General features: G+C 33.8%; 1 protein-coding gene across 1 annotated transcript; it reads right to left on the reverse strand.

Moving 5' to 3' along the window:
- Positions 1-929: 929 nt before the first annotated feature.
- On the reverse strand, positions 930-20,473 carry LOC124917238 (DExH-box ATP-dependent RNA helicase DExH14-like). The gene is made up of 33 exons (XM_047457707.1): positions 20,238-20,473; positions 19,982-20,043; positions 19,756-19,912; positions 18,466-18,919; positions 18,332-18,397; positions 17,378-17,482; positions 16,603-16,893; positions 15,884-16,000; positions 15,737-15,796; positions 15,044-15,115; positions 14,860-14,976; positions 14,624-14,785; positions 12,431-12,496; positions 11,718-11,870; positions 11,563-11,646; positions 11,251-11,325; positions 11,024-11,155; positions 10,875-10,940; positions 9,250-9,315; positions 9,006-9,128; positions 8,163-8,312; positions 6,846-7,058; positions 5,865-6,020; positions 5,557-5,781; positions 5,382-5,483; positions 5,211-5,291; positions 5,028-5,108; positions 3,143-3,346; positions 2,913-3,029; positions 2,704-2,826; positions 1,341-1,430; positions 1,141-1,266; positions 930-1,004 (listed from the first exon to the last, which is right to left on the reverse strand). Exons 1-33 carry the CDS (start codon positions 20,342-20,344, stop codon positions 936-938), a joined length of 4,272 nt encoding a protein of 1,423 aa, XP_047313663.1. The 5' UTR covers positions 20,345-20,473; the 3' UTR covers positions 930-935.
- Between the last annotated feature and the right edge of the window lie 3,155 nt (positions 20,474-23,628).

Consider the following 23,628-nt stretch of genomic DNA (forward strand, 5'->3'; position numbering starts at 1 on the left):
CTTATATCTGTTTCCACAGAAATTAATGTTTAATTGTGTGTTCAACTTTATTCATGGGTCATGCCTTTTTAAATACACAATAATCCTAGGATAGATATCATTTCCTAGAATAATGGGATATTTACTAATAGGATAATTACTCGATAACTTATAGAATCATGTCTCGTTATGTTGAATAATATTCTCTTAAGGAACAAAACAAGTTGAAATAACCAATCTCATGTCTTAAGTCAATTTAAATCTTGTTTCCACAGGTAGGAACCTAATTGTGTAAAGAAGAGTCTAAATGAATAGAAATGTTTTATGGGAAAAAAATAATAAGAAGGTAACCTCCACCAATGAATGAAGAAAAAGACAATGTACAAGCACCACAACCTAATAGGTGTTGCCTTTTCCCTTTTCTTCTTTTTCCTCACATTCTTTTACTTCCCATCTTTGTGCAACATTTGGGTGACAACTGGGACAGATTTGTGAGTACAATCACTTAGCTACTCGAACAAAAATATATTTCTTTCAAGCACAAGTACTAGAGATCACCAGAGCCCTTGGAGATCATCCAAGCAAGTATATTCAATCTTGAATACAAGTTTCAACTCTGCAGTTTCTTCCACAAGTGTCTTATGCAAGTTGTCCAACTACCGACATGAGGGGAGAGAGACGAGAACCCATTTTAATGAGAGGGAGATATATTAAGTGTAACTAGGTTGATGGAACTTTAACACCGTAAGTTCGATCTTAGATGGAATAATCTATTTGACCCAATTAGATATGTTCATGGGTGAATTGAGACAATTTAGATATCAGAAGTGATTTTAGTTATAAGTTCAAAGGGTTACTCTAAACATTTTCCATAACTAATTTATCCTAAATGAAGATGTCTAACATAAAAGAAAAAAAACTTTTTCTAATATCAAATCAAACAAATATATCTATGATCAAACCTCGAGAATGGGCCCACGATCAGCTCCAAGTAAGTGGATTTCATCCAAAATCATTAGTCCAACCTATATATTTGAACATCAAATCATACCAACAATTACATCAGATAGTTGCAGTAATGTATGTTTCATAATTGGAACAAAACAATATAGTATTCAAAGGTCTCATAACTAAAGAGAAAACATTATATGGATGAAAGACCTTCGTGACATAGCTTCTACTGTGCCAATTCCTGCTAATTCCATCCCATTTTTCAGGTGTTGAAATAATGATATCGGCTGACAAGAGAGCTGCTAAATCTGGAGTATAATCTCCAGTCATCTCAACCTAATAAAAACAATGTTACCACTAATAGCATATCTCAAAATAATGCATACACGTGGAAGTAAAATCTATCAAACCATCTTTTTTCCAAGTTGAGAAACAAGGCGCTTCTTCCAATCATTCATCCTTTCCCTGACAATAGCCTTTAGTGGAGCTATGTAGATAACCTGCAAAAATAAAGTCAAATAACATAAGGAGAGGAAACATTGCCTCAACAAAGACACTATGGACAAGGGAAAAAATAACATTAAACAAAATTGTAACATTTTGTAGCAGAAAACCCACCCACAACTTATACTTTTGGTGACTTCAAGAGTGCTCATAGCAATTATCCTATCATAGATGGGCTAATAAGTCTCAAAATTTCATGTGAACGTTGAAGCAATTAAACATGTAGTTTGGAGTTTCTTTATGTGAGCTTTAGTGGGTCTAATTTAGCTTAAGATTTTAGGTGAATTACTAAACATAGTATTAGAGCACTAGTGCCTATGTCAAATCCACAAACCAAAAAGGGTTAAAATCCAATCTAATTTGCTCAACCCAGCCTAATCCATAGTTAGTACAAAGAAGACTTACAAAACATAACTAGGCTAGATTATCCCTCTTTCTAAGAAAACCATTTAGTACCTTAGAGGTTACTCTAGTGAATTTGTCATGAAAAAGGGGAGTCTGCACAGGATGGGATTATTTAGATCTCATTGGAATCTAATTCCAACTCATTTGTATCTCGCTCCATATTATTATTTCTAATGAAAAGTTGACCTTATTCAAATAATAAAAACTGTAACATTAATATTCAGTAATATCAATATGATGCAAGTAATATTAACAACTTTAACATCAATATTTACTAATATCAATAAATGAATGTAAGTGAACACGTATACAAAATTTCCATCTAGATGATCTGGAATTGAGGTTTAACTTCATTTATTATTTTAGCTCAAGAAGAAAAATCTAGATAAAGGATTGCAGAAAGTAAGAGAGAATAAATTGTGGTGGTTTTATTCCATGGATAAAATACACAATACACATGCAATTCTATGATAGAGTTACTTCCTGGATTAATGGGATAGTTCGTTTAGGATAATTATCTTCTAACCACTTTTTCTTCTTCTGTTCTTTTTGTTTTTGTTTCTCTGCTCCCTTCAATCTGTAATTCTTTAAACGCATCTCGCGTTTTCTTTCTAATGAAAAGTTAGAATTTTTCAAAAATTAAGTAGATAACTATCCTCAACACTTGTCTACCTAAATAATAGTCGAATTATCCATTAATCCCAATATTCTATATCTGAATTTTCTTCTACAGAATTGATTAATTGTTAAGAACCTTATATATGAACAAATAGTAAGTTACAAACGCGACAACATGCCTTATTGTCCAAGGAGATGATTCATGCCCAAAGCTAAATGCAACAGATTTACAGATTCCAGATTTACCTTCATGTCAGGTTGTGTGTTAAATAGATGAAGCATTGCAAGTTCTGCAGATATTGTTTTACCACTTCCAGTTGGAGCACCCAACAGTACATTCTCATTGGTATGATACAGAACATGAAAAGCCTGTGCATCCAGTAAAAATATAGATTCAGAAAGTTCAATAGATTTTGAAACATTAGGACAAGAAACCAAACATTTAAACTGTTTACCTGTGTCTGGATAGGATTGAAATGTGAGAATCTGTACAAGGTTTCATACTTTTCGTTGCCAATTGCAGTTACTGGGAGAGGTTTCAAGTCGAGCAATTCTGTATGACTTGTTCGGCCCTGTATAAAGCAAACCCAGAATTGGGCAAGTACAATAGAGCAGATTGTCAGATGCCAAATGCAAACAATGCAAAAAAAATACACTTTTTGTTTGCAGAGGAAAGAAAGAGGACCTCAGGAAGTGTTAGCTTCTGAAATGATATTGTACATAGAGCCTCTGCATGCAACCAAGAATCAGAAACAGCACGAATGTAATATTGAGGAGGATGTGGTTCAAAAATCGGCACAGTGAATGAAATCTTCTGTGCTTCTCCCTTTGCCATCCGCTTTGTCAATGTGAAGAAATCTGAGTGGTAGATATGGTCGTTCTCAGAATCCTGTATAGGAATCTTCTTTAGAATTGCTTTGATGAATCAGAAAGAGGTATCTGACCAGATATTAGGAAGCTAAAGCTGTGATCAAGGATTGGCGTGTAACAATGAGAAAAGATACATTTTGACACAGAGATTAACTTAGATTCCACAGATATAACAACTTGAAACAGGGGTGCATTGCTGAACCATATTTCATCATCAAGCTTTGTGACCATATATTTTCTCTAAATCTACCATGGTAAGTTGGGAATTGGATTTCATGTTAAAATTCAGGAAGTTGTTAAATTCTATAAAGGGTGATAAATTTTATATTATTCCGTCCATATATTTTATGAGATGACTTAAAACCAATTTAGTGTCCCAATTAATAAGATTACTAAGTGCCATTTCTATACTTTAACACAATAACCTCAAAACTACCTTTCATATTCACAGGCCCATACATTTAATGTTTTAGCTTTTATTGTCTGACAATAATAATTTTAACAGATCCCTAAAACCTCACCCAGAAGACAAAGAGGGCTTATAAATGAGATTATACAATGAGCCTACATACATAGAAACTGGTAGTTTTTCAAAATATATGGCATTTTGACGACTCCATTGGAAAGTCATCGTTAAAATTGAAAGTGATTTTTATTTGGTATAAAAAGTGTGATATCATCCAATCACCTTTTTATGTATAAGAAGTATGATTGAATGAGGTCACACATCATTTGTTAAGGTATTTACTAGCTAGTTTGTGATTCATTTTTATATTCTGAAATTTCTCATCTTACCCTTACTAAATATATGATTTTATTTTGCAATTATAAGTTACAAATAATATTTATTTGTTTGTTAACATATAGTTCAACTTTATACATTATTTTTAGTGGAGGATGCTAGCATGACCCCCACAGCCATGATATTCACTTCAACTTAAGACATTTTAAGTGGGAATCGAACCCGTGATATTTGGTCTCTTAAGAGTCACTCTTGCCACTTCAGTTACCTTTAGTGGGTTATAGTTTAACTTTATACATATAATTCAAAATTAACACATAATTAAATAAAAATTAATACAATTAGTAATAAGCATATATAATTAGCACACGAGTTCTTGCATTTAAAAACCAAAAACATATAATTATGTAGAATGAAATGTCAATCAATTGGAACTCGTTGGTGAGTCTCTCAACTTAGATGTAAAAACATCTCTAATGATATCATTGGATGAAATAGTGAGCAATTAACATTTTTTTTGTTTTTATGTTACAAAATGACATTTTATTTATTTCTATTAACACATAAGTTCACACAATTACAAGTTAACACATAAGGTTATACAATTAAAATAAACAAATGTATTAAATATTATACAATTAACATATGAAAAGACAAAAACATATTATGATGATATAATTGGATGAATTTTCAATGAATTGGAACTCATTGTCTATGTCTCCAAAAAGGTACTACAGGTGATACAACCATGCACTGTGAGCTATTCTTCATACATGGAAGTAGCAGAAGGGGATTCATTGATCTTATTGGTATCTAACATTTTCTTTTGTTCTCTGATTATTAATTTTTTCCCATCCTTCACCCCTCTTCTTCTTTGTAATGTTCAAAACGCTTTTTACATTTTCTTTTGAATAAAAGTTGACCTTTTCAATAAAAAAGGATGAATTAAGCGGCTTACCTCTACTAAAATCCACCAATGAAGTGCACCACCATGAGATCGTTCCTTCCATATGAAATCTGGTGATATAAGCAAGTCCACCTGCATAGAGGTGAATTAAAATCGTGAATCGACTACCCAAAAATGTTTTTAATCTAGAGAAAGTGTACGACGGAAAAGAGAAGCTTTATCTAATGCAATTACCTTCAAGACAGTTCTGGTTATTGGACTAACTGTGGCAGACAACTGGATTGAAGGGAAGTATGCTAAATATTGCTTAACCATCTGCAATTATTCACAAAGTTCTAGATCATCCATAGATCCCAATATACAGAAAGCAACAACCATTAGATAGATCTAGTAGAAATAGCATACTCTTCCTCCAGGTGCATAACGTATCAAAGCTCCAATATCTTTCTCGTCCATGTCCCTAAGATGATCTAAATCTGCATCTCGCTCTTCAAGCTTTCTCAATATCTGGACCATAGAAACATCAGACAAGAACAAAACACAAACCAATAAGAAATGAACAGTAAGCAACTAAACCTACTTCACCAGAAATATCCATATGAAACTGTCTAAGAGGATGTTGGTGGGGCCATATTTGACGATCCACAGCCTTGCAATAATCTAATAGGAAAGAAGTCATCTCACACCATCCTCTGCGCAAGCAAATCTCAAATAATGCCCTCATTATTCTTGCCAAACTTGCACTTATGTATGACGCGTCAGACACCAACGAAAAAGAATCAATAGACCCATGAGAAATATAGACCTGCAAATTGTGTTACAGACAAATTGTGAAATATAATAGCTCCCATCTAAGAAACAACTTCAGATTTGACAAGTCAAGAATACCTGTATGAGAATTGAGATTTTCCCATGTTTATTTGCTGGCCCACCCTTAACTTCCAGAGGACAAAATGATCGGATCAACTTTTCTAGCTCATTTTGTTCTTCTTCTCGAACAACAATATTTTCAAATTCAGAAGAATGAGCAACCATTTCAATTACCTGATGGGAGGAACAAAAGAAGTACAAATGTAAGGGGGATAAGACACAAGGATCAAGGAGAAAAAGGATCCTTCATAAGAATAATGCCACTTTAACTGCAAGGTAAGTATCACGGATCGTCAATGTGTAACAAGCTAAATAAGAAAATATTGAGTACATCACCCGCAACTTTGTAAACCTAGAAAATATTCATTTAAAGTTTTATCACTATTTTCAAAATTCAATAGTCTCAAATCTTTTCACATCAGAAATATGTTCCACCTTCCATCTCGTTTTGTTCCTCATTTACACTTCTTTTCCTTGCCCTATTTTGTAAAACAATTAATGTTATACTATTACGTTTTCACCAAATTAACACTTTTCTATCAAATCAAAACATTTTCCATATAAATTTACAAAAACGTCTTCTCCACATAGTTTTTCACTTAAAAAAGGAGGGCATTTTGGTGAAGAAATATATTACCTATATTTCCATGCAAAAGCATAAATGTCAATCAGAATAGGGCTATGGGTGTAAGAACTATGAAATAGAGAATAAGAGTAGAAAGATAGGGATGTTCTATTAGCACAGTGCAAAGTGACCTAGGTGATTGAATTTCACCTCTTCACCCCTAGCATAAAAAAGGTAGAAAGGTAAACAAGCAGTGCCAAGATAAATATGACAGGGAGCACTACAATCCATTGACAGTCGCTCAAGTGTTGGATTAACATGTAAAATTAATGGGAAATTAGATTTGATTAAAAAAATGTAAAATTATATTAGAGAGTCAAAGTAGAAAAGTAAGCACAGCTCAAGGAATAGATAACAGGGAGCACTATGATCACCTCACTGTCGCTCATGTGACGCCTTAACATGTCATTATAAGTCTCAACACTGGAATACTGAATGTAGAAGTGACTGGCTATCCGACCAAGCTCAGTACAGTAGAAATTCCCGCTCTTCTCATCAAAACGCATCATTTTTGCTTTATCAAGTGCTCGTGCAGCCTCTGCCACAAAGGCTCTTTGTTTTATTGTCAAAGATGGATCTGCAACCACCTAAAAACAAGTATAAATTCTATGTCATATAGCCCTGTTAAGTTACTATGGTTGGCACTGCAAAATTAACTAGGTTTAGTGTAAAAATGCAAGTCAGCATTATAATGTTGTGAACTGATAGTGTTCGGCTATAGAAGTCCCAACACCATTATGCCATTACAGAAGCTCCTCCACTACTCCCACCCCCAAAAATAACACACAAAATTTTCCTTTCAAATTCTTTCCTTTTAAGTTTCAAAAGAAAATTAATATTTTAGACATTTCTGTGGATGGGTTATTCTAAGAAGACACATTTCAGTGAAAAATACCCTCCACCATACACACAGACAAACAGAAAAAAAAATAGCTTAATTTATTGAAATCCTTCAGAGGGGTTCATGAAAGAGTCACTGAAAATAGGAAGTCAATGACCTGTACCAGTGTTAAAGATGCACCACAATCTAGCAGGAAAATCTTACATAATTAGTTGATTTGATTGAACTAAGTAGTAGCATATCCAGTATATATATAGACAAGATATAAAAGAGAGTAAGTTTACCTAATGAATTCTGAATAATAGATTATTTTCAGAACAGGAAATGTCCAGTTATTGTAGTAAAATAGCATATACGAAAAAGAAAGAATTATGTTTATTTCTCTGTTTTTTTATGCTTTGTACAAGGAGGTACCTAGAAAATACATAGATACGTTCCTTGTATATTTATGGAAGGGATTACAATATAATCAAATTAATCACTGTTATAGTTTCATACTTGACAAGAAAAAAGGATATCACTGTTTAAATCCCTTAAACTAAACAAGATTTGAAAAGGTGATGAAAGTTTGTATACAAGTCCTTGATTTTCTCCTTGATACTCCTGAACATTCCCAATGAGAGGAACTCCCAAAAAACAAAATTGTTATGCATGATTGCATATGGCCAACTCCAGTTCAAATTGCAAACTACAATTAGGGTTTGGAAGTTTCTAAATCAAATAAATCAACTTGGAATTTGGACAGTTGGCATGTGTGACAGACAAAAGAAGGAAAGATGCTTTAAGTTGTATTGTGAGTGATTTCTAGGATAGATATCATAGTGCATTGACAGCTGGAAATAAAAAGTACCTCATCCCATCCAATACCATATGCTAAAGGATTTTTTTGCATCCTAATAAAAAGGTAGGTATATCCTAGCCAAGCACAGGCTTCCTTCATATTTGTCACAGTCCCTAGAACCACTTCAGCATTCAAATTGTCCCTCAGCGAACTGATGAACTGCAACAAAAATAAAGAAATTACAGGGACGAATAAACCACAAAAATACAATGGATAAAAATTGGATCCATGGATGACAAGGACCGCTCAAACTACTATTTAAGCAGATTGTACAAGAAACATATTAATTAGGACAGATATCAAACAATAAACTGATTATGAACATCATAATACTAAGACAACAAGCAAGGAATTAAATGAATATAATATTTTCTTCTTACTAAACAAACAAAGAGAGTTATCCTGAGAGGGCAAAGATATTAACAAAAACAAGCAAACAAACAGAATCAGCAAGACAAGCAAACTATCTGGATTCGTCAATAAGAAGAAATGGATAATACCATGGATATTAGGAAATAAACATTTATAAACTTAAGGATATCTAATAACTATAAGAATTTTGCAGATGTCTTGAACTATTTGATTTCTGGAGTTGGATCCTAAAACCATCAATTGGAAATAGAAACAAACCTCAATTATGTCAAATACAATTAACAATTGCAAACAGAAAATGTAAAGATATGTGGAAGATACCAACTTTTACTGATGGAAATATCTTAATATAACTGAAGATAATAAGAACCATGTATATTGACCGCACTAAAGCATATCACTCATTATTCAGTGAGTAGCAAGAAAACATTAGTCTAAGAAAATGAGTAATACTTTTTTTAGGAAATACTTTATAAATACCTGACTTTCAATGGGCAGTTGGCATGTCAAAAGCCGTAGATAGTAAGCTAATTTGTCATGAGTGGTGATTATAATGCCTTCACCACTTTTGTCGAATTGAGGTCTACCAGCACGTCCAAAGATCTGTAACAAATAAGATCACAAGTTTTCATAACTCTAAAAAATAATTTTGGAAAAAAATATTCAGAACCAAGTGGCTTGACACAGAAAATAAAGTAGACTCCAATAAGGTAGTCTTACTTACTTGCATCACATCAAGCATACCAAGATCTCGCCATCCACCAGCTTTTGGGTCATATAATTGAGTTCCCTGAAGTAATAGCATGCAGAAGAATTACAAAAAAAAATACATTCATAAAGCTTTTTTTGTCTCTCAAAAATAATGTTTCAGATAGGGATGTAAGCAATTCGATTGAGTCAGTATTTTCCCCGAAAATTTCATCACAACCATCGGCATCAGTTTCTTTAAAATCAACAACAGCCTTTTGGCGGCTGAACAACAGTTCGGTTTAGGCGGTTATAATGTAGGTTTGTCAGTAAGAACTAAGAACAGAGAAGAAAGATATCAAAAATAAAATTACTGATAATATTTTTCTCAATCTCATTAAATGAAAGTCTATCTCACTTCATTGTGGTTAAAATCATCACCAAAATCAAATGAGCCCGGAATCAATGCTTTCCAAAATCTTCAATTGTCGGTTCGCAGTTGAACGATGGTTCGAGTTCAGTTTGGTAGATTAAAGGCCAGTACGACTTAGTCGGTTGTTTGAGTGGTTCAAACTTTCACTCCAAGTTCCAGCAACCCTAAGTTATTGGTTGATACAATATGGTGCAACAACACTTGCTCTTACTGAGCAATTCGTTGGTGGTTGAATGTTTAACAAAATCCTGGCCAAGCCTTTGGTCATAGAATGGAAGACATGATTTTGAAGTTGTCAGAAAGAGTCTTTCAGATAAGTTGGCTGTCCAAAAAGGTAGAACCAGTGTACTTGTAAGATTGTGAAAATTACAGCAATGGAACCATCATTCATCCAGGATATTGGAAAAGATTTGAACAGACTGAGAACATGTGAGGTGGTTTTCTGAAGATCAATAATTGAATGGTAAGTTTAACGCATTTCTAATGGGTGGGAATCAAAGTGAAGCATTAGATTATTTGAGTCCCTCAAACTCGGCTCCAAATGCCAGAAAGGAGCGAGATATTTGTTTATATGATCTTGTTAGCATAACAGACTCCATCTATTAATTTCTTTGTAAGAGTTCCGAGGAGACAGCCAATCACCTTCTCTTGCATTGCCATATGGCAAAGGAAATGTGACAATCATTCAAAACCTCCATAATTTCCAATGGAAGATGCCATTAACTTTGGGGGAATGTTGGGAAAATTTGAATGAGAGGAGCACCCCTAACAATATTGGCACAAGCTAGAAGCTGATCGTTTTATGTGGTGGTCTATTTGGAAAAAAAGAACTGAAGAATCTTTTAAGGGAAAAAGCATGGCATTGCTATGATCAAAGGCTTCATTCTCCTTACACTCGCATCTATTAAGAAGAAAGGAAAATGCAACGGATGGAACTTCCTTGATTTTATTGGAATCTAATTTTTCTTTGATTATGTATCCTTTCTCTTCAGCTCGTTTTGTACTAATTGAATGCTTCTCGTGTTCATAAAAAATTCTCTTTAATGAAAAGTTTACCCTCTTTTAAAATACACAGACTCAGGTCACATGAGAGGTCTGTTTTTTCTGTTGTAGTGACTCAAAAACACAAAGCTGCTGCTTCTTATCAAAGTAAGGAAGTTAGCAATGTTATTATTCTGTAGCAAACAAAGATGCATATTTAAAACTAAATGGGCCAAGACTTAACATACCTTAATCACAACCGTGTGAGCAGGTAGATTGACTCCCCATGCTAAGGTTGCAGTGCAAACAAGTACCTGCAAATATAAAAGAACTTAAAAAAGGAAAAAAAAAAAAAAAATCAAAATGTCCAAATTATTCTTAAGATGAGAGGAACAACCTTCAACAGTCCATCAGAGAACAAGCGTTCAGTCAACCCTCTATCAGCTCGCAACATTCCAGCATGATGGATGCCAACACCGGACTCAAAAAGCTGAACAAGCTCTTTGTTTCTAGACTTCAAAACATCCCTCTTAAATGGACAAAAATGTAGTAGAAGAAATTATAGCGCATGACTAGGATACCAGAGTAAAAGGAATAGTAAAGTTCAAGGTACATAAATCTTGCCTTGATAAGTCCAAACTGTGGATGTGTTTCAGTGCTAAATAACGCAAAATCGCCATTTAACTTTGCATCATCAACCTAAGCAATGTGTCATGTATAAAATATGACAAAAAATCAAACTTGAATACTCCTCAATGGGCATGCCTGTATCACTCACTATTTCTAAAGGAAAATCAAAATTTACAGAGACAATAATATATGCATTGGCATTGTAAAACTAGATGGATTCATAAAATAAAAAGAATTTAAAAAAAATGATAATAGGATCCATAAACAACAAACAAAGAGCACTTTTAGAAGGACTTAAGTTGTTACCAGCTTATTAGCTGTCTTTCCTGTATCCTTCCTTGAATGAACAAAGACCATAACCTGATGCCCTTGGTGTAATGATTGAACAACCTGTGCCATAGAATCCTACTCAGAAAATTGCTATTGACATAGTTTTACAATAGCTAGTGTGTGAAGAAGACCTTCTTGTAGCATATGTCTGACAACAGAGCATTCCGTGCTTGAAAGTTATGCTCACTGATGCCAATATATTGTTGTGCAAGAGGCACAGGACGGTAGCTGGAATCAAAATAGAAAAGACCAGTGTCTGGGTTCACCCTCAGAAATTCTGCAACCTAAAAATATTTATAAGAATAACCACATAAATATTCCATTATCTTTAACATACAGGTATGGTAAATTGCACATCAACAGTTAATTATGCATATCCCTAGCAACTGTATAAAAGCCATATCACAATGCTTTACACTTTTGAATCCATGAATAGAAAGCATGAGAAGTACAAGTGATTCCTACAAATAATAAAATAAATGTATGACACATCACAAAAGCTTTTTGTTTAACAATATAATATAAGGGTAGGTAATACTTAGTTTCTTAAACTCTAGTTGGAGTTAAAAAACATTCCTTACATCCAGAGTTTTTGTTCTTCTAAATTTGTATTCTTTAACAACTCTTACAAGCATATAAACTTAACATTACTTTTAACTCTTCTATTTTTAACTCTAACGTTCATCTTCTTTCCAAATAAGTGGTAAACTTGGACTGTGTTTTCTATATTTCACTTTGACAACAAGGCTGAAATTTTTTAGCTATTATATTCCAGTTATTAATCCAGACAAACTTATTATAACTATTTCCAGAAAGAACTACATGAATACATGAGATGACTGACCTCCAAATAATTTGGCAGTGTAGCAGAAAGACCCACAATGCGGATCATTGACTGTGTGGATTCCACCTGCAGGAAAAATTAGAGGGGGGAATATTAATTGTTGTAGGCGGTAAAGCAACACCTCTACGATTGCCTAAGCTCAGACAATAACAATTAATTATAGCTAATTAAAACTTGATAACACCCATTAGAAACTATGAGTCTCATGCATCAGAAGAAGGGAACAAGTCATGAGCTGTCGAGATGGTTTCAACTTTCAACCATAAATGGTAATCACAATTTGACCAAAATCTTTGATTACCATTTGACCAAAATCTTCAAAGAAATTATGCACATTAAGGAGACAGCTTTAATGTATAGCAACTATAAATAAAACATATAGATTATTTGGAAATGGACAATTCTGCATTTTTCATCTAGATACGGATCCAAATCACATAACAGTTTGGAATAATTGTATGATATCTTTATCTAGTGAAGAAATCCTTTAGTTGTAAACATAAACTCTCATACCAAAGAGAAATTGTATTATTAAGAATACATTAACTTACTTAAGAGAGACAAAGATCATCTTCTTCTTTTAAAAAGGTCAACTTTTAATTAGAACAAAAAGGAATACAAGGAGCGTTTGAGCATTACAAAACGGGGGTGGGGAAGGGAGAAAAAAAACAAGGGTACAAAGCTAAATGCAAATAAGATCATAAAATTCTCATCCCGTGCAATACTCCTTTTCCAAATAAAAGCGAACGCATGAAGTAAAGTCTTTGATTCTTTCAACTCCAAAACTTTTCCCTTGGAATGTTCTTATGTTCTTTCTTTCCAAATCATCCATTACATGATAAGTGGGATAGGCTTCCAACAGAGATGTTATTCCTTGCTCCCCAACTAATTCATTATCCCAGAAGCCTATGACTTTAAGCGGCACATCCTAATGGAAACTAGGAATGTTCTGCAGCCCACATGTCTATGGCAAGATCACAGTGGAGGAGAGTGCGATCAATAGTTTCTTCACTCCTCTCACAGAGAGCACACCTACTATATAGGTGTGTCCCCTCCCTTTTAAGTTTGACAGTGGTCAATAGACTCAACACTCCCCCGTGAATTACTTCCCATGAGTAAAGAATAATATAATCAAATCCAATTACTTATGATTATCCTCAATCATATCATGGGCATATTATATTTTTAGATTTTTTTTTAAAAAGGTCAACTTTTCATTGAAAGAATAACGCAAGATGCGTTTAGTGAATTACAGATGGGAATGAGAAGAGAAACAAAAAAAAAAACAGAAGGAGAAAAATAAGAATAAATGCCAATAAGATTATATTTTTAGATTTGATTGAACAATACATGATAATAGTAAAATCAAAATGTTCCTTTCATAGGCTACAAGAGAAAATGTGAAGACAAAAACCCTTTAACCTAATAAACCCAGAACAAGAATTTTGTTTTTGTTAAGGTCAACTTTTATTGAAAAAACTTAGAATGCTCAGCACTCACAAAGTCCAAGTCCATGTCAGTAGAGTTAGATTTCATCAAGATTAGACATAAGAAACTCTTGATTGGTAGTGGCAATGGCTGAAGTAAACAAGGTGATACAACAATCGTTGATAATTTTGTCTCTAGGGTTGCTAGTAGGCATGCTAGATAGTCAAAAATCTCTAGCCTAGATTGATATTTCCACACAAACCCCAATCTAGACAGTAGATTTCAACCCAAACGAAGGAGTTCGAAAGAATTTGATTCAACTCAAAATAAATGGCTTAAAGGACAATTGCCGAACAAAGGGTCAATGTCGAGATTCTCGCAGGGAATGTCGTGGAGTGTGGTGGCGACTGCTTGATAGTCGGTGTTAAGAGTGTATGTGGATATGATGTCAAACTTAAGTGAGATGCCCATATCAGGTGTGACACCACTTGTTTTATTTCGGCTATGAATTTGTTACAATTTGGAATTTCCATGAGCTCATTAATAACAATATGTAAAGTACCCTCTTCACTCAAATAAGCTATATAAGTGACAGAAATACACATAAATACAATGTTATAGCTGAAAATTTATAAATGAAGTATGGTAATCATCAAGGCTTTAGGATTTCAATTTTTAAGCATTTAGTGTAATGATTTGGGAAAATATGAAATACTAGTACAGTTGCACATGATTTAATAACAAGTTTCTATATTGATACTTTACCTGTCGAAGAGTCCGAGCTACCAAGGCTTCAATTACAGGACCTCTATCATCATTGAGTAAATGTACTTCATCTATAATTAATAGCTTCACCAGCATCGAGAGTGACATATCGCTGCTTTTACGAGTTATCACATCCCATTTCTCAGGTGTTGTCACAATCATCTGACCACAAAGATTTGATGAAATATATTCTGCTCAAGCAATATGGAAAACAAGAATACAAGACAGGACCCAACCTGAGTTTCTTCAAGTTCACTCCTGGAAAGTTGCATGTCCCCTGTGAGCTCTTTGACTATCATATTCAGTGGGGATAAACGACGGCCAAAAGTAGATGTTACCTCTGCAGCTAATGCCTAGGTTGAAGAGTACAATATATTAGGTTTTCCAAGAGATGCACATATAAGATATAAATTGTCCTACCTTCATTGGAGCAACATAAACTATCTTGAAATCCTTTTTATGCAAGTAACCATCCTTGAAGTGCTGTCCAATCTATAAATTTGTTTCTCAAAAATAAATCAGATATTCATATGCCTTGCCAAACAGTTACGCGCTATAAATTTATAAAAGTGACATAAATGATGATGAAAATGCAAAGGAGACCCAGCATGGCATTATATATGCAACATGGTAAAGTGTAAGACTAAACCCTTTAATCAAACTGTATATACCCTTAAAATTAAACAAAAACTTAATCACACGTGTTCCTTCCAAATTCCCTTTTTTTAGGTTCATGACAAACTGAAAACCGTAATTACACTTCAAAATTTTACAAGCCACAATTAATCAAATTAAAACTAAAATGTGTTGCATAACAAGCTAAACAATAAGAATGTAATCTTTATTAATTAAACAACTTCTCAACTGTAAGAACAGATAAAAAAAACTACACATTCTTTTAAATGATAGTGACACATCAGGTTCTTAATCCAATGCACACCCATCACAGTGTGTGAGAGCTAATTTTTCTGAAAATACTACACATTTCCTACATATTTAAAAGGAGGCCACGAGCAGAAATATGAGTAGATGAGTTTGATTTTGTTTCTTTGTGCAGTAAGAACAGAAAATTCAGCTGAAGAGGTTAATAAGCGCTGAGGATTTTATTTATACCTCATGCAGCACTGCAATCATAGCTATATTTGTTTTACCAGCTCCTGTTGGAGCACAAACCTGCAAATCCAACAGATACACGACAAAACGACTAAAATTGGAATCTCACAGTAGGGAAAAAGCAATCTACAAAATTCAACCACTTACAAGTATATTCTCATTAGTGTGATATGTGGTATGAAATATTCTACTCTGGATACGGTTCAGGGACTTGTATCCCTCAAAAGCAGCTTGAGCAAAGTCATCTAACTCCGTTATCCCAATCTGGCGACATTTATAAGCAAAAGTATGGAAGATTATAACAAACGAAAAGATTGCATTAAACTTCTAACAGGGATTCAGAAGTAAATGATGAGAGTGCTAATTGAGATTGGGTTAGTACTGCATTTTCTGCTTTCAGGTATTTGCAAGAAAGAAAAATGGAAAATTGCAGCATTGCAAATCCTCCATATTACAGTGAGAAATGGATTCAGAAGCTAAACAACTGATGGGAAAATCTTGGAAGAACAGGAAGCATCACAGAAAATTTCTTTAAAACAGGCATGCAGTTTTATTATTTCAGTTCAGTTACAGGTATATCTTTAAAGTAGCATACTCCGATCAAATATATGACAAAATTGCATGTTAATAGAAGTTTTGAGAACAATCCAGGTGTGCACAAACCAAATATTTCATCCACAGTAGGAAGAAGAGCAAAAAACCTAGTTACATGTTGACACTGCATTAAGGAGCCTTCTTCATAGCAGTGACAGCCTTAATGTCTGTTGTTAAAAAATTGTCACCTCAGCTTGAATCTCAAATGTAGCAAACCAAGTTCAAAATAATAGCATTTGAGAGGAACAGATGTAGATAGACACAGGCCTTACCAATTTCTCCCCAGGTTTCATGGGTGCGGTTGGTAATGGAGGGATAATAACTTCTTCATAACCTTTGAAATGATTCCTAACTGTACCTTGTGGAAGGGCAGGTGCAGTCAACGCTTCACCAGCACCCACCAGATCATCAAATACGCCTTTATTATCACTTGCTTGAAGCAAAGAGCTAAAACTTATGGTGGACAAGTCTTCAACTCCATAATCTGTCCCCCGTCTATTACGTTTTTCCTCCTTGCGTCGAAGTTTATCAATTTGGCGTTCAGTTTCTGTTTGTACTGTTACCTAAAGAGCATAAAAAACCAACAGTTGTGTCATTCTCTATCATAATGATGTAGTAGAGCCTATTTGCTATTACATTTTATTATCCGATCATGATCCAGAAAAATCTAAGAATCACAATGATTTTATAATTAATTTGCATCATAATCTTAAGAGATAATTTGGATCTTGATCCAAAAAATAATATTTATACCAAATGATACCAAAAATCACACCATAATATGAATCATGATCCATAAAATTATTTGCATACCAAATGAAATCAAAAACCACATTATAATCTAGATCATGATCCAAAAATTAATCTGGATCATGATAAAAAAAAAACAATAATATACCAAACGGAAAAATAAAATCACTTTCAACTTTGGAGATTTTCCAATGTGATCATGATTGTGACAAAATACAAGTTTTCAAATAGGCTCAATAGATAACAAGAACTTGCATCTATACTTTTACGGATTCAAGTTGTTTCACAACAGCATACCTGAGTTGCATAACTAGGCAGGCGTGGTTGTGTATTTGTGGCAGTCTTATTTGATTTGAGTAATTGCAATCCACGATGTATGGCATCAACAAGTTCCTTTCTGTGCTGTAATAAGCAAGAAAATGGTGAAACTGGTCAGTTGAACTCTTATCATATGATAAATTGTGATAGAACAAGATCCCAATTGCCGATGGGCCACACAAAAGATGCAGTTTCAAAAGGGTGTATGATCTTTAATAGTAGTCTAAACAATAAACTCCCATAAGCTGTTGCAAATCACAGGTGTATATTTCTAAAACTTTGAAGGCTGCAAATCCTAGGATGAATTAAAATCTAGTCGATGACCATTTTCATGGAAGGACTCCAAAGTTAAAGGAATGTTAAGTTAAACATGACAACTAGAAAATGAACTGTGACACGGATAGATAAAAACTTATATAAGCCTTTTTGGTATGTTATCAGATTTTCAACTACAAAAGAATATGTTCGGAAAAAATCAACTAAAATTTGTTTGTACCTGAATCAAAAAGGTTTTGCAAAACAACACTTTTTACCTACATGTTTTCACCTAATAAAGTTTCATCTAACTCAATCACAGTTTTCATACCAAATGCAATCAAAATCACTTTCACCTTTTACTTTGACAATTTTCAGAAGTGAATGTGATTTTGATGGAAAATAGACATGCCGAAAAGGTCAGTCTTTATGGATGTAACTATGCCGATATATGTAAATACTATTATCTATATTATGTAAAGTAAGTCACATCCCAAAAATAAGGTTAAAAGGTCAAAGAATATAACATTAAAAAAATAAGCAACTTATGAACAATGATAATAACATATTTGTATAAAATAGGAACTGAGTTCATGTATCTTTTTTCCCAAGACATAACATTTAACCATCAAAATAAACCAGACATATAATGAGGATATAGTTCTTCATTTGTCTCACTGATATTAGGTCTTGAACTGTTTCAAAGGCACTATCCCCAACAAGATCCAATAAGTCACCAGCTATCTGCAAAACAGAAGTTTAAATGTAATGCATACTGATTAATTGTGTAAAGTAGACATAGACAGGATTACCTCATCACCAGGTTTCTCTGAATCGAGAACCCTACAAATGGCCATTGCTAGTTCATCTTGAGAAAGTTGGGATGTACTTTGTCTCACCATTTTGGCACAAGCATCTCTCAACCACCAGAGATCAAATTGCATACCTTTAGCACTTAATTCTTTCCCAGTTAAGTCACCATTATCACCCCATCCTTGTTGAAGGAGATATAAAGATGGCATGATTTCCTCTCCCACTAAGTCCACATCCTCAAAAGATGTGTCAACCACAAACCGACTAGGGGGTTGAAATGCAAGGTTAGCACCAAATTCTACATCCACATCAGCCCCAATTATCTTTTTCTCTGGACCAAGGAAGTCAAAACTAGCTGTAGGCTGCAAGTGATAAAGGCTCTGTGCTAGGGTGGCAATTTTAGTAATGACTGCATCTGAGGCAGCATACCCAAGCAGATTTTGCAATTCCAGCCTATATTAAAATGCAAAAACAGCAAATGTGGACTTAAGATTAGTGCTACACATAAATAACAAAATTGTCACTAATTAGTTATTCATAACACAAAATCTTTCAATCAAGGTAATATCTTTAAGTATCTCCAATAAGGCCTTATTTGAATTTGGGTTATTTAAATAACCCCATGGGTGATTCAATATTTAAATTTGGTTTATGAAAAAGTGGGTTATTTGGGTAAAAAGACTAAAAGGGTATTAATATATAAGTTATTTTTTTAAGAAATATAAGGTATTTTGGTGGATGATTTGATTGATGATTGGATGGATGAAAAGATGGTGGGTTATCGAGAGATTGATTATTCAAATAACCCAATCTGAACAAGGCCTAAGGTGCAAGAAAGAAGATAGCACGGATTTGAGCAATTTTAGCACAGACCAAACTCACCCGGACACAAAACAATCTCCTTAACCCACTAATGACTGGGGCATATTGTTTTGATTATTTGGGGGTAAGGGCATGCTTAATGTTTCTATCTTCAGAACTAAAAGTAATAATATTGCAACAAGATCAAGTACGGATTTTTTGCAAATGAAACCTGCCTACTGTAAATTTGTTAAGGAGGATTTATGTGCAAAAGGGATTAAAAATTTACCCATTTTATAGCTTAAACCTGAATACAAATTTTTCAGAAGTCTAGATTTAAGATTTTATAACATAAGAAAGGACTAGTTCAGTTAAGTTGTGCTTAAGCTGGATCCTGCTTTCTATTACAGAATTAAACTTACTGAACCTGACCATGAATTGCACAAAACTTGGTTACTAGAATGATTTACAAATAGCTTAATACTTACTTCTTCTCAACATACGTGATGTTACCCTCTGGCCTGGCGAAAAGACGGTAAGCTGTCAAAGCCAACTCATAGAACTCCTCAGACTCCACTTCTCCACCCATCAATTCAACGACAGCCCCAATAAACTGTCTGTAAGCTTGTCGCACTTCAATTGGCGCTGCGTACACAAAGATTAACAATGAGTATATCCAATTTTGATATATGCAAGCTTTAGCACTTCCTTTACCTTCATCCCATAGATGAACTATTCTTCGTGCCAATTTTGATCCATCATGAGAGTTTCCATTCCTAAACCCATAAACAGTAAAGATGAAATTAATGATTGAATTGATTTGATCATGTTTGGTTGCTTCTCCACAATGATTTTCTATGCTTTAAGAATTGCACCTATCAAAGATGATCAATTTTCTACCCACTAAACAAATTTTAATTCTCCTATATGGGTTGCAGTGTCTATAACTATTGGAGTAACATAGAAATACCTGGGGGGTTTGAGATTTTGGAAGATGGTTTTACGCTGGAGATAAGCCTGGTCGACATCGAATGGGTCTCTGAGGGAGTGTGCCAACCGAGGGAGCTGAAGTAACATCGCCAAAACCTCTGTAAACTTATCTGAAGAAAGAGTAATGGCGCCAAGTAGACGGGTCCTGTGTAAAAGAGGAGTCTTTATTTGGATCCCTGATTGAAGACGATCAGCAGAGGTGGGTTTCTCATTCCATATATATATATACTGTGGAATACTGAATGACTTGTTTCTGGGTTCTTGATTTTGATGTTAGAGAAAATAATAAATTATAGGCTCATAGTCTCTGAAGTATTTCAATTTAAGTCTTATACTTTTTCCTTGAACAAATTGAGACTTGATTTATTTATTTTTTATGGTAATAAGTATTTGGTTTGAAATATCTTCTTATAAATTATATTTTATTTGAAATATTTCCATGTATATTAACTTGTTTCATAAAGCTTATTGTATATTTAATTTTACTCCATGGTTGATTTTTTTATAACTAGATAGACGGTGTAATTACGTGTAATTATAAAAAAAAAAATTATAATTACAATAAAAATATTATTAAAAAAATATTTTGATTTCTTTTTATATTATTATTATTAGTAGTTATAATATTGAGTTTTTTAACTTAAATATAAATATTAAAAAATAAAAAATTATTTTAAAATAAATTATATAAATTAATTAGTTTCTACAAGTTGTAATTAGAATAAAAAATATGAAAAAGATATCCTTATTAACAAAAATAATATACCTAATAATAGATAGTTGATATTGATTTTTTAAAGTTTAGTTTCATATAAATATTATATTATTTTAAAAATATTATATTATTTTAATAATATTACGAATTTGTTTGATCTTGGTATTTTGTGGAAGCTTTTTCTGATTTTGTCGAGGTTTTTTTTTTTAAGGTTATTTAGATTTTTAAAGTTTAATTAGTTAATGATTAAATAAATTATATCAAAAAATAGATTAAAAAAATGAAAAAAAAATTATAAAAATAAAAGTTTTTAATAATATTTTGTTTGTAACTAAAAAAATGCAATAATATGTAGCAAAGTCACGTAAAAAAAGTAAAATTAACGGTGTCAATGATAAAGAGTAAAAATCAAATAAAAATAAATGTTTGTAGAGGTTTATTAAACAAATTCATTTATAAGAAAATATTTCAAACAAAATATAATAAGAAATTTATGGAATAAATTAGTATAAAGTGAAACATTTCTAACAAAATATAATATAATGTAAATAGAGTAGAATACTAAAATACCTATTATCAATGTAGGGAATTTCCCTCCTAATCAATCAAAGAACTAAGAAATATAACAGCAAGAAACCAATAAAACAACACAAGATTTGATATCGGAGTTCGACCCAAAAAAGATGGTCTACGTCTCCGTCGAGCTCTGTTACGAACTCGATTCCACTATCACAATTCAACGTTTAAGTTACACCTCGTTCTTTATATATATCACTCACACCTCTAAAATCTCTTACATTCTTGTGTGAATTACTCATATATATATAAACAACTTGTCCTAACTAACTTAACAAACTTAACAAACTTAAGCCTTTGACACTCTAGTTAATTGGGCCTATTTAATTTGGGCCTGACCCATCAACTCAATTTCAACAATCTCCACCTTGAGTTGAAGGGTCCTCTCTTGTTCTAGTGAAATCGAATATGTTCATCACTTCATTGCTCGAAGCCTTCATTGCACTAAATCTCTTGAACTCTAAGCAAATCCAAACAATGTCTGAATTTACTTAGAGGTAGTACCTTGGTTCCAACATCAGCTGGGTTATCTTCTGTTCCAACCTTGTTGATTGAAACCACCCCTTGTGCTATCTTCTCTCGAATGAAATGGTGCTTGATATCCACGTGTTTTGTTCTGTCATGGAACACGGGATTCTTGCACAAGTGTAGTGCACTTTGGCTATCTGTGAACACCGTCGCAGGTCCTTCGAATACCTTCAATTCTTGCAGCAGACCCTGAATCCACATTGCTTCCTTTACAGCTTCAGTTGCTGCGATATATTCGGCTTCTGTTGTTGATAAGGCCACTACTGATTGCAACTGGCTCTTCCAACTGATACAGTTACCGTTCACCAAAAAATAGAAAGCTGAAGTTGATTTCCTTGAGTCTTTATCTCCTGCATAGTCTGAGTCCACGTAACCAATTACACTAACCTCTGCTCCACTTCTTTTCTTGTAACATATCCCCACATTAGTAGTCGAGGCTATGTATCTTAGTAACCACTTCATTGCGAGCCAATGTTCACGGCCTGGACTCGCCATAAACCTGCTCAAGACACTAATCGCATGTGCCAAGTCTGGCCTGGTACAGACCATTGAGTACATCACAGACCCAACTGCACTTGAATACGGAATCTTTTCCATGTAAGTCTGATCTGACCTGGTTTTTGCCGAGTTCACAGACGACATCAGATACTGATTCGTGATCGGCAACTTTGCTGGCTTGGCTCCTCGAATTTCGAACTTGTCAATCACCTTCTCGAGATAGCCTTGCTGGCTGAGAGTCATTACACCATTCTTCCTGTCTCTCTTAATCCTTATCCCAAGAATCCTAGCAGCTTTGCCTAAATCCTTCATATCGAACTCGGAACTTAGAACAATTTTCAACTTCTTCACACTTGAAGCTTCTTTGCTGATTAGTAGCATATCATCTACATATAGCAGAAGATAATCAGCTTCAAGTATATTTTTCCCTCTAAAGTATAAACAAGTATCATAACTACTCCTCATAAAGCCTTGTTGAGTAATAAACGCATCAAACCGTAAGTACCACTGCCTTGGTGATTGTTTGAGTCCATACAAAGACTTCCTAAGCAAACACACCATGTTCTTCTCTTGCTGAACTTTGAAACCTTCTAGCTGCTCCATGTAGATGGTTTCCTCTAAATTTCCATGAAGAAACGCAGTCTTAACATCCATCTGTTCTAACTCAAGATCGAACTGAGTTACCAGCGAGAGCATTATCCGAATGGTTTTGTACTTAACAACTGGTGAGAAGATCTCATTATAGTCCACTCCTTCCTTTTGAGAGAACCCTTTAGCAACTAATCTTGCTTTGTACTTGACCCCCTCTTGAATCGAAATACCTTCCTTGATCTTATAGATCCACCTGCACTTGATTACAGATTGTTTGACAGGCCTTGGAACAATCTCCCAAGTTGAATTCTTATAAAGTGAATTTATTTCTTCCTTCATAGCTTTCATCCACTTGGATCTATCACTAGAACTCAAAGCCTCTTTGAAATCTTCCGGCTCAGTTTTGTCTAACTCAACTGCTGTCATAAACGCATATGCCAACATATCGGTATAAGCTGAGAAC

This window comes from Impatiens glandulifera, unplaced genomic scaffold, assembly GCF_907164915.1.
Source record: "Impatiens glandulifera unplaced genomic scaffold, dImpGla2.1, whole genome shotgun sequence".
NCBI lineage: Eukaryota > Viridiplantae > Streptophyta > Magnoliopsida > Ericales > Balsaminaceae > Impatiens > Impatiens glandulifera.

Excerpts from the sequence above, each read along its gene's own strand:
- LOC124917238 (XM_047457707.1), bottom strand. The coding sequence starts at position 20,344 with ATGTTACTTCAGCTCCCTCGGTTGGCACACTCCCTCAGAGACCCATTC. Across the intron at positions 15,797-15,883 it reads ACACTAATGAGAATATACTT|GTTTGTGCTCCAACAGGAGC; the intron begins GTAAGTGGTTGA and ends TTGGATTTGCAG. Across the intron at positions 8,313-9,005 it reads AACTGCCCATTGAAAGTCAG|TTCATCAGTTCGCTGAGGGA; the intron begins GTATTTATAAAG and ends TTTTTGTTGCAG.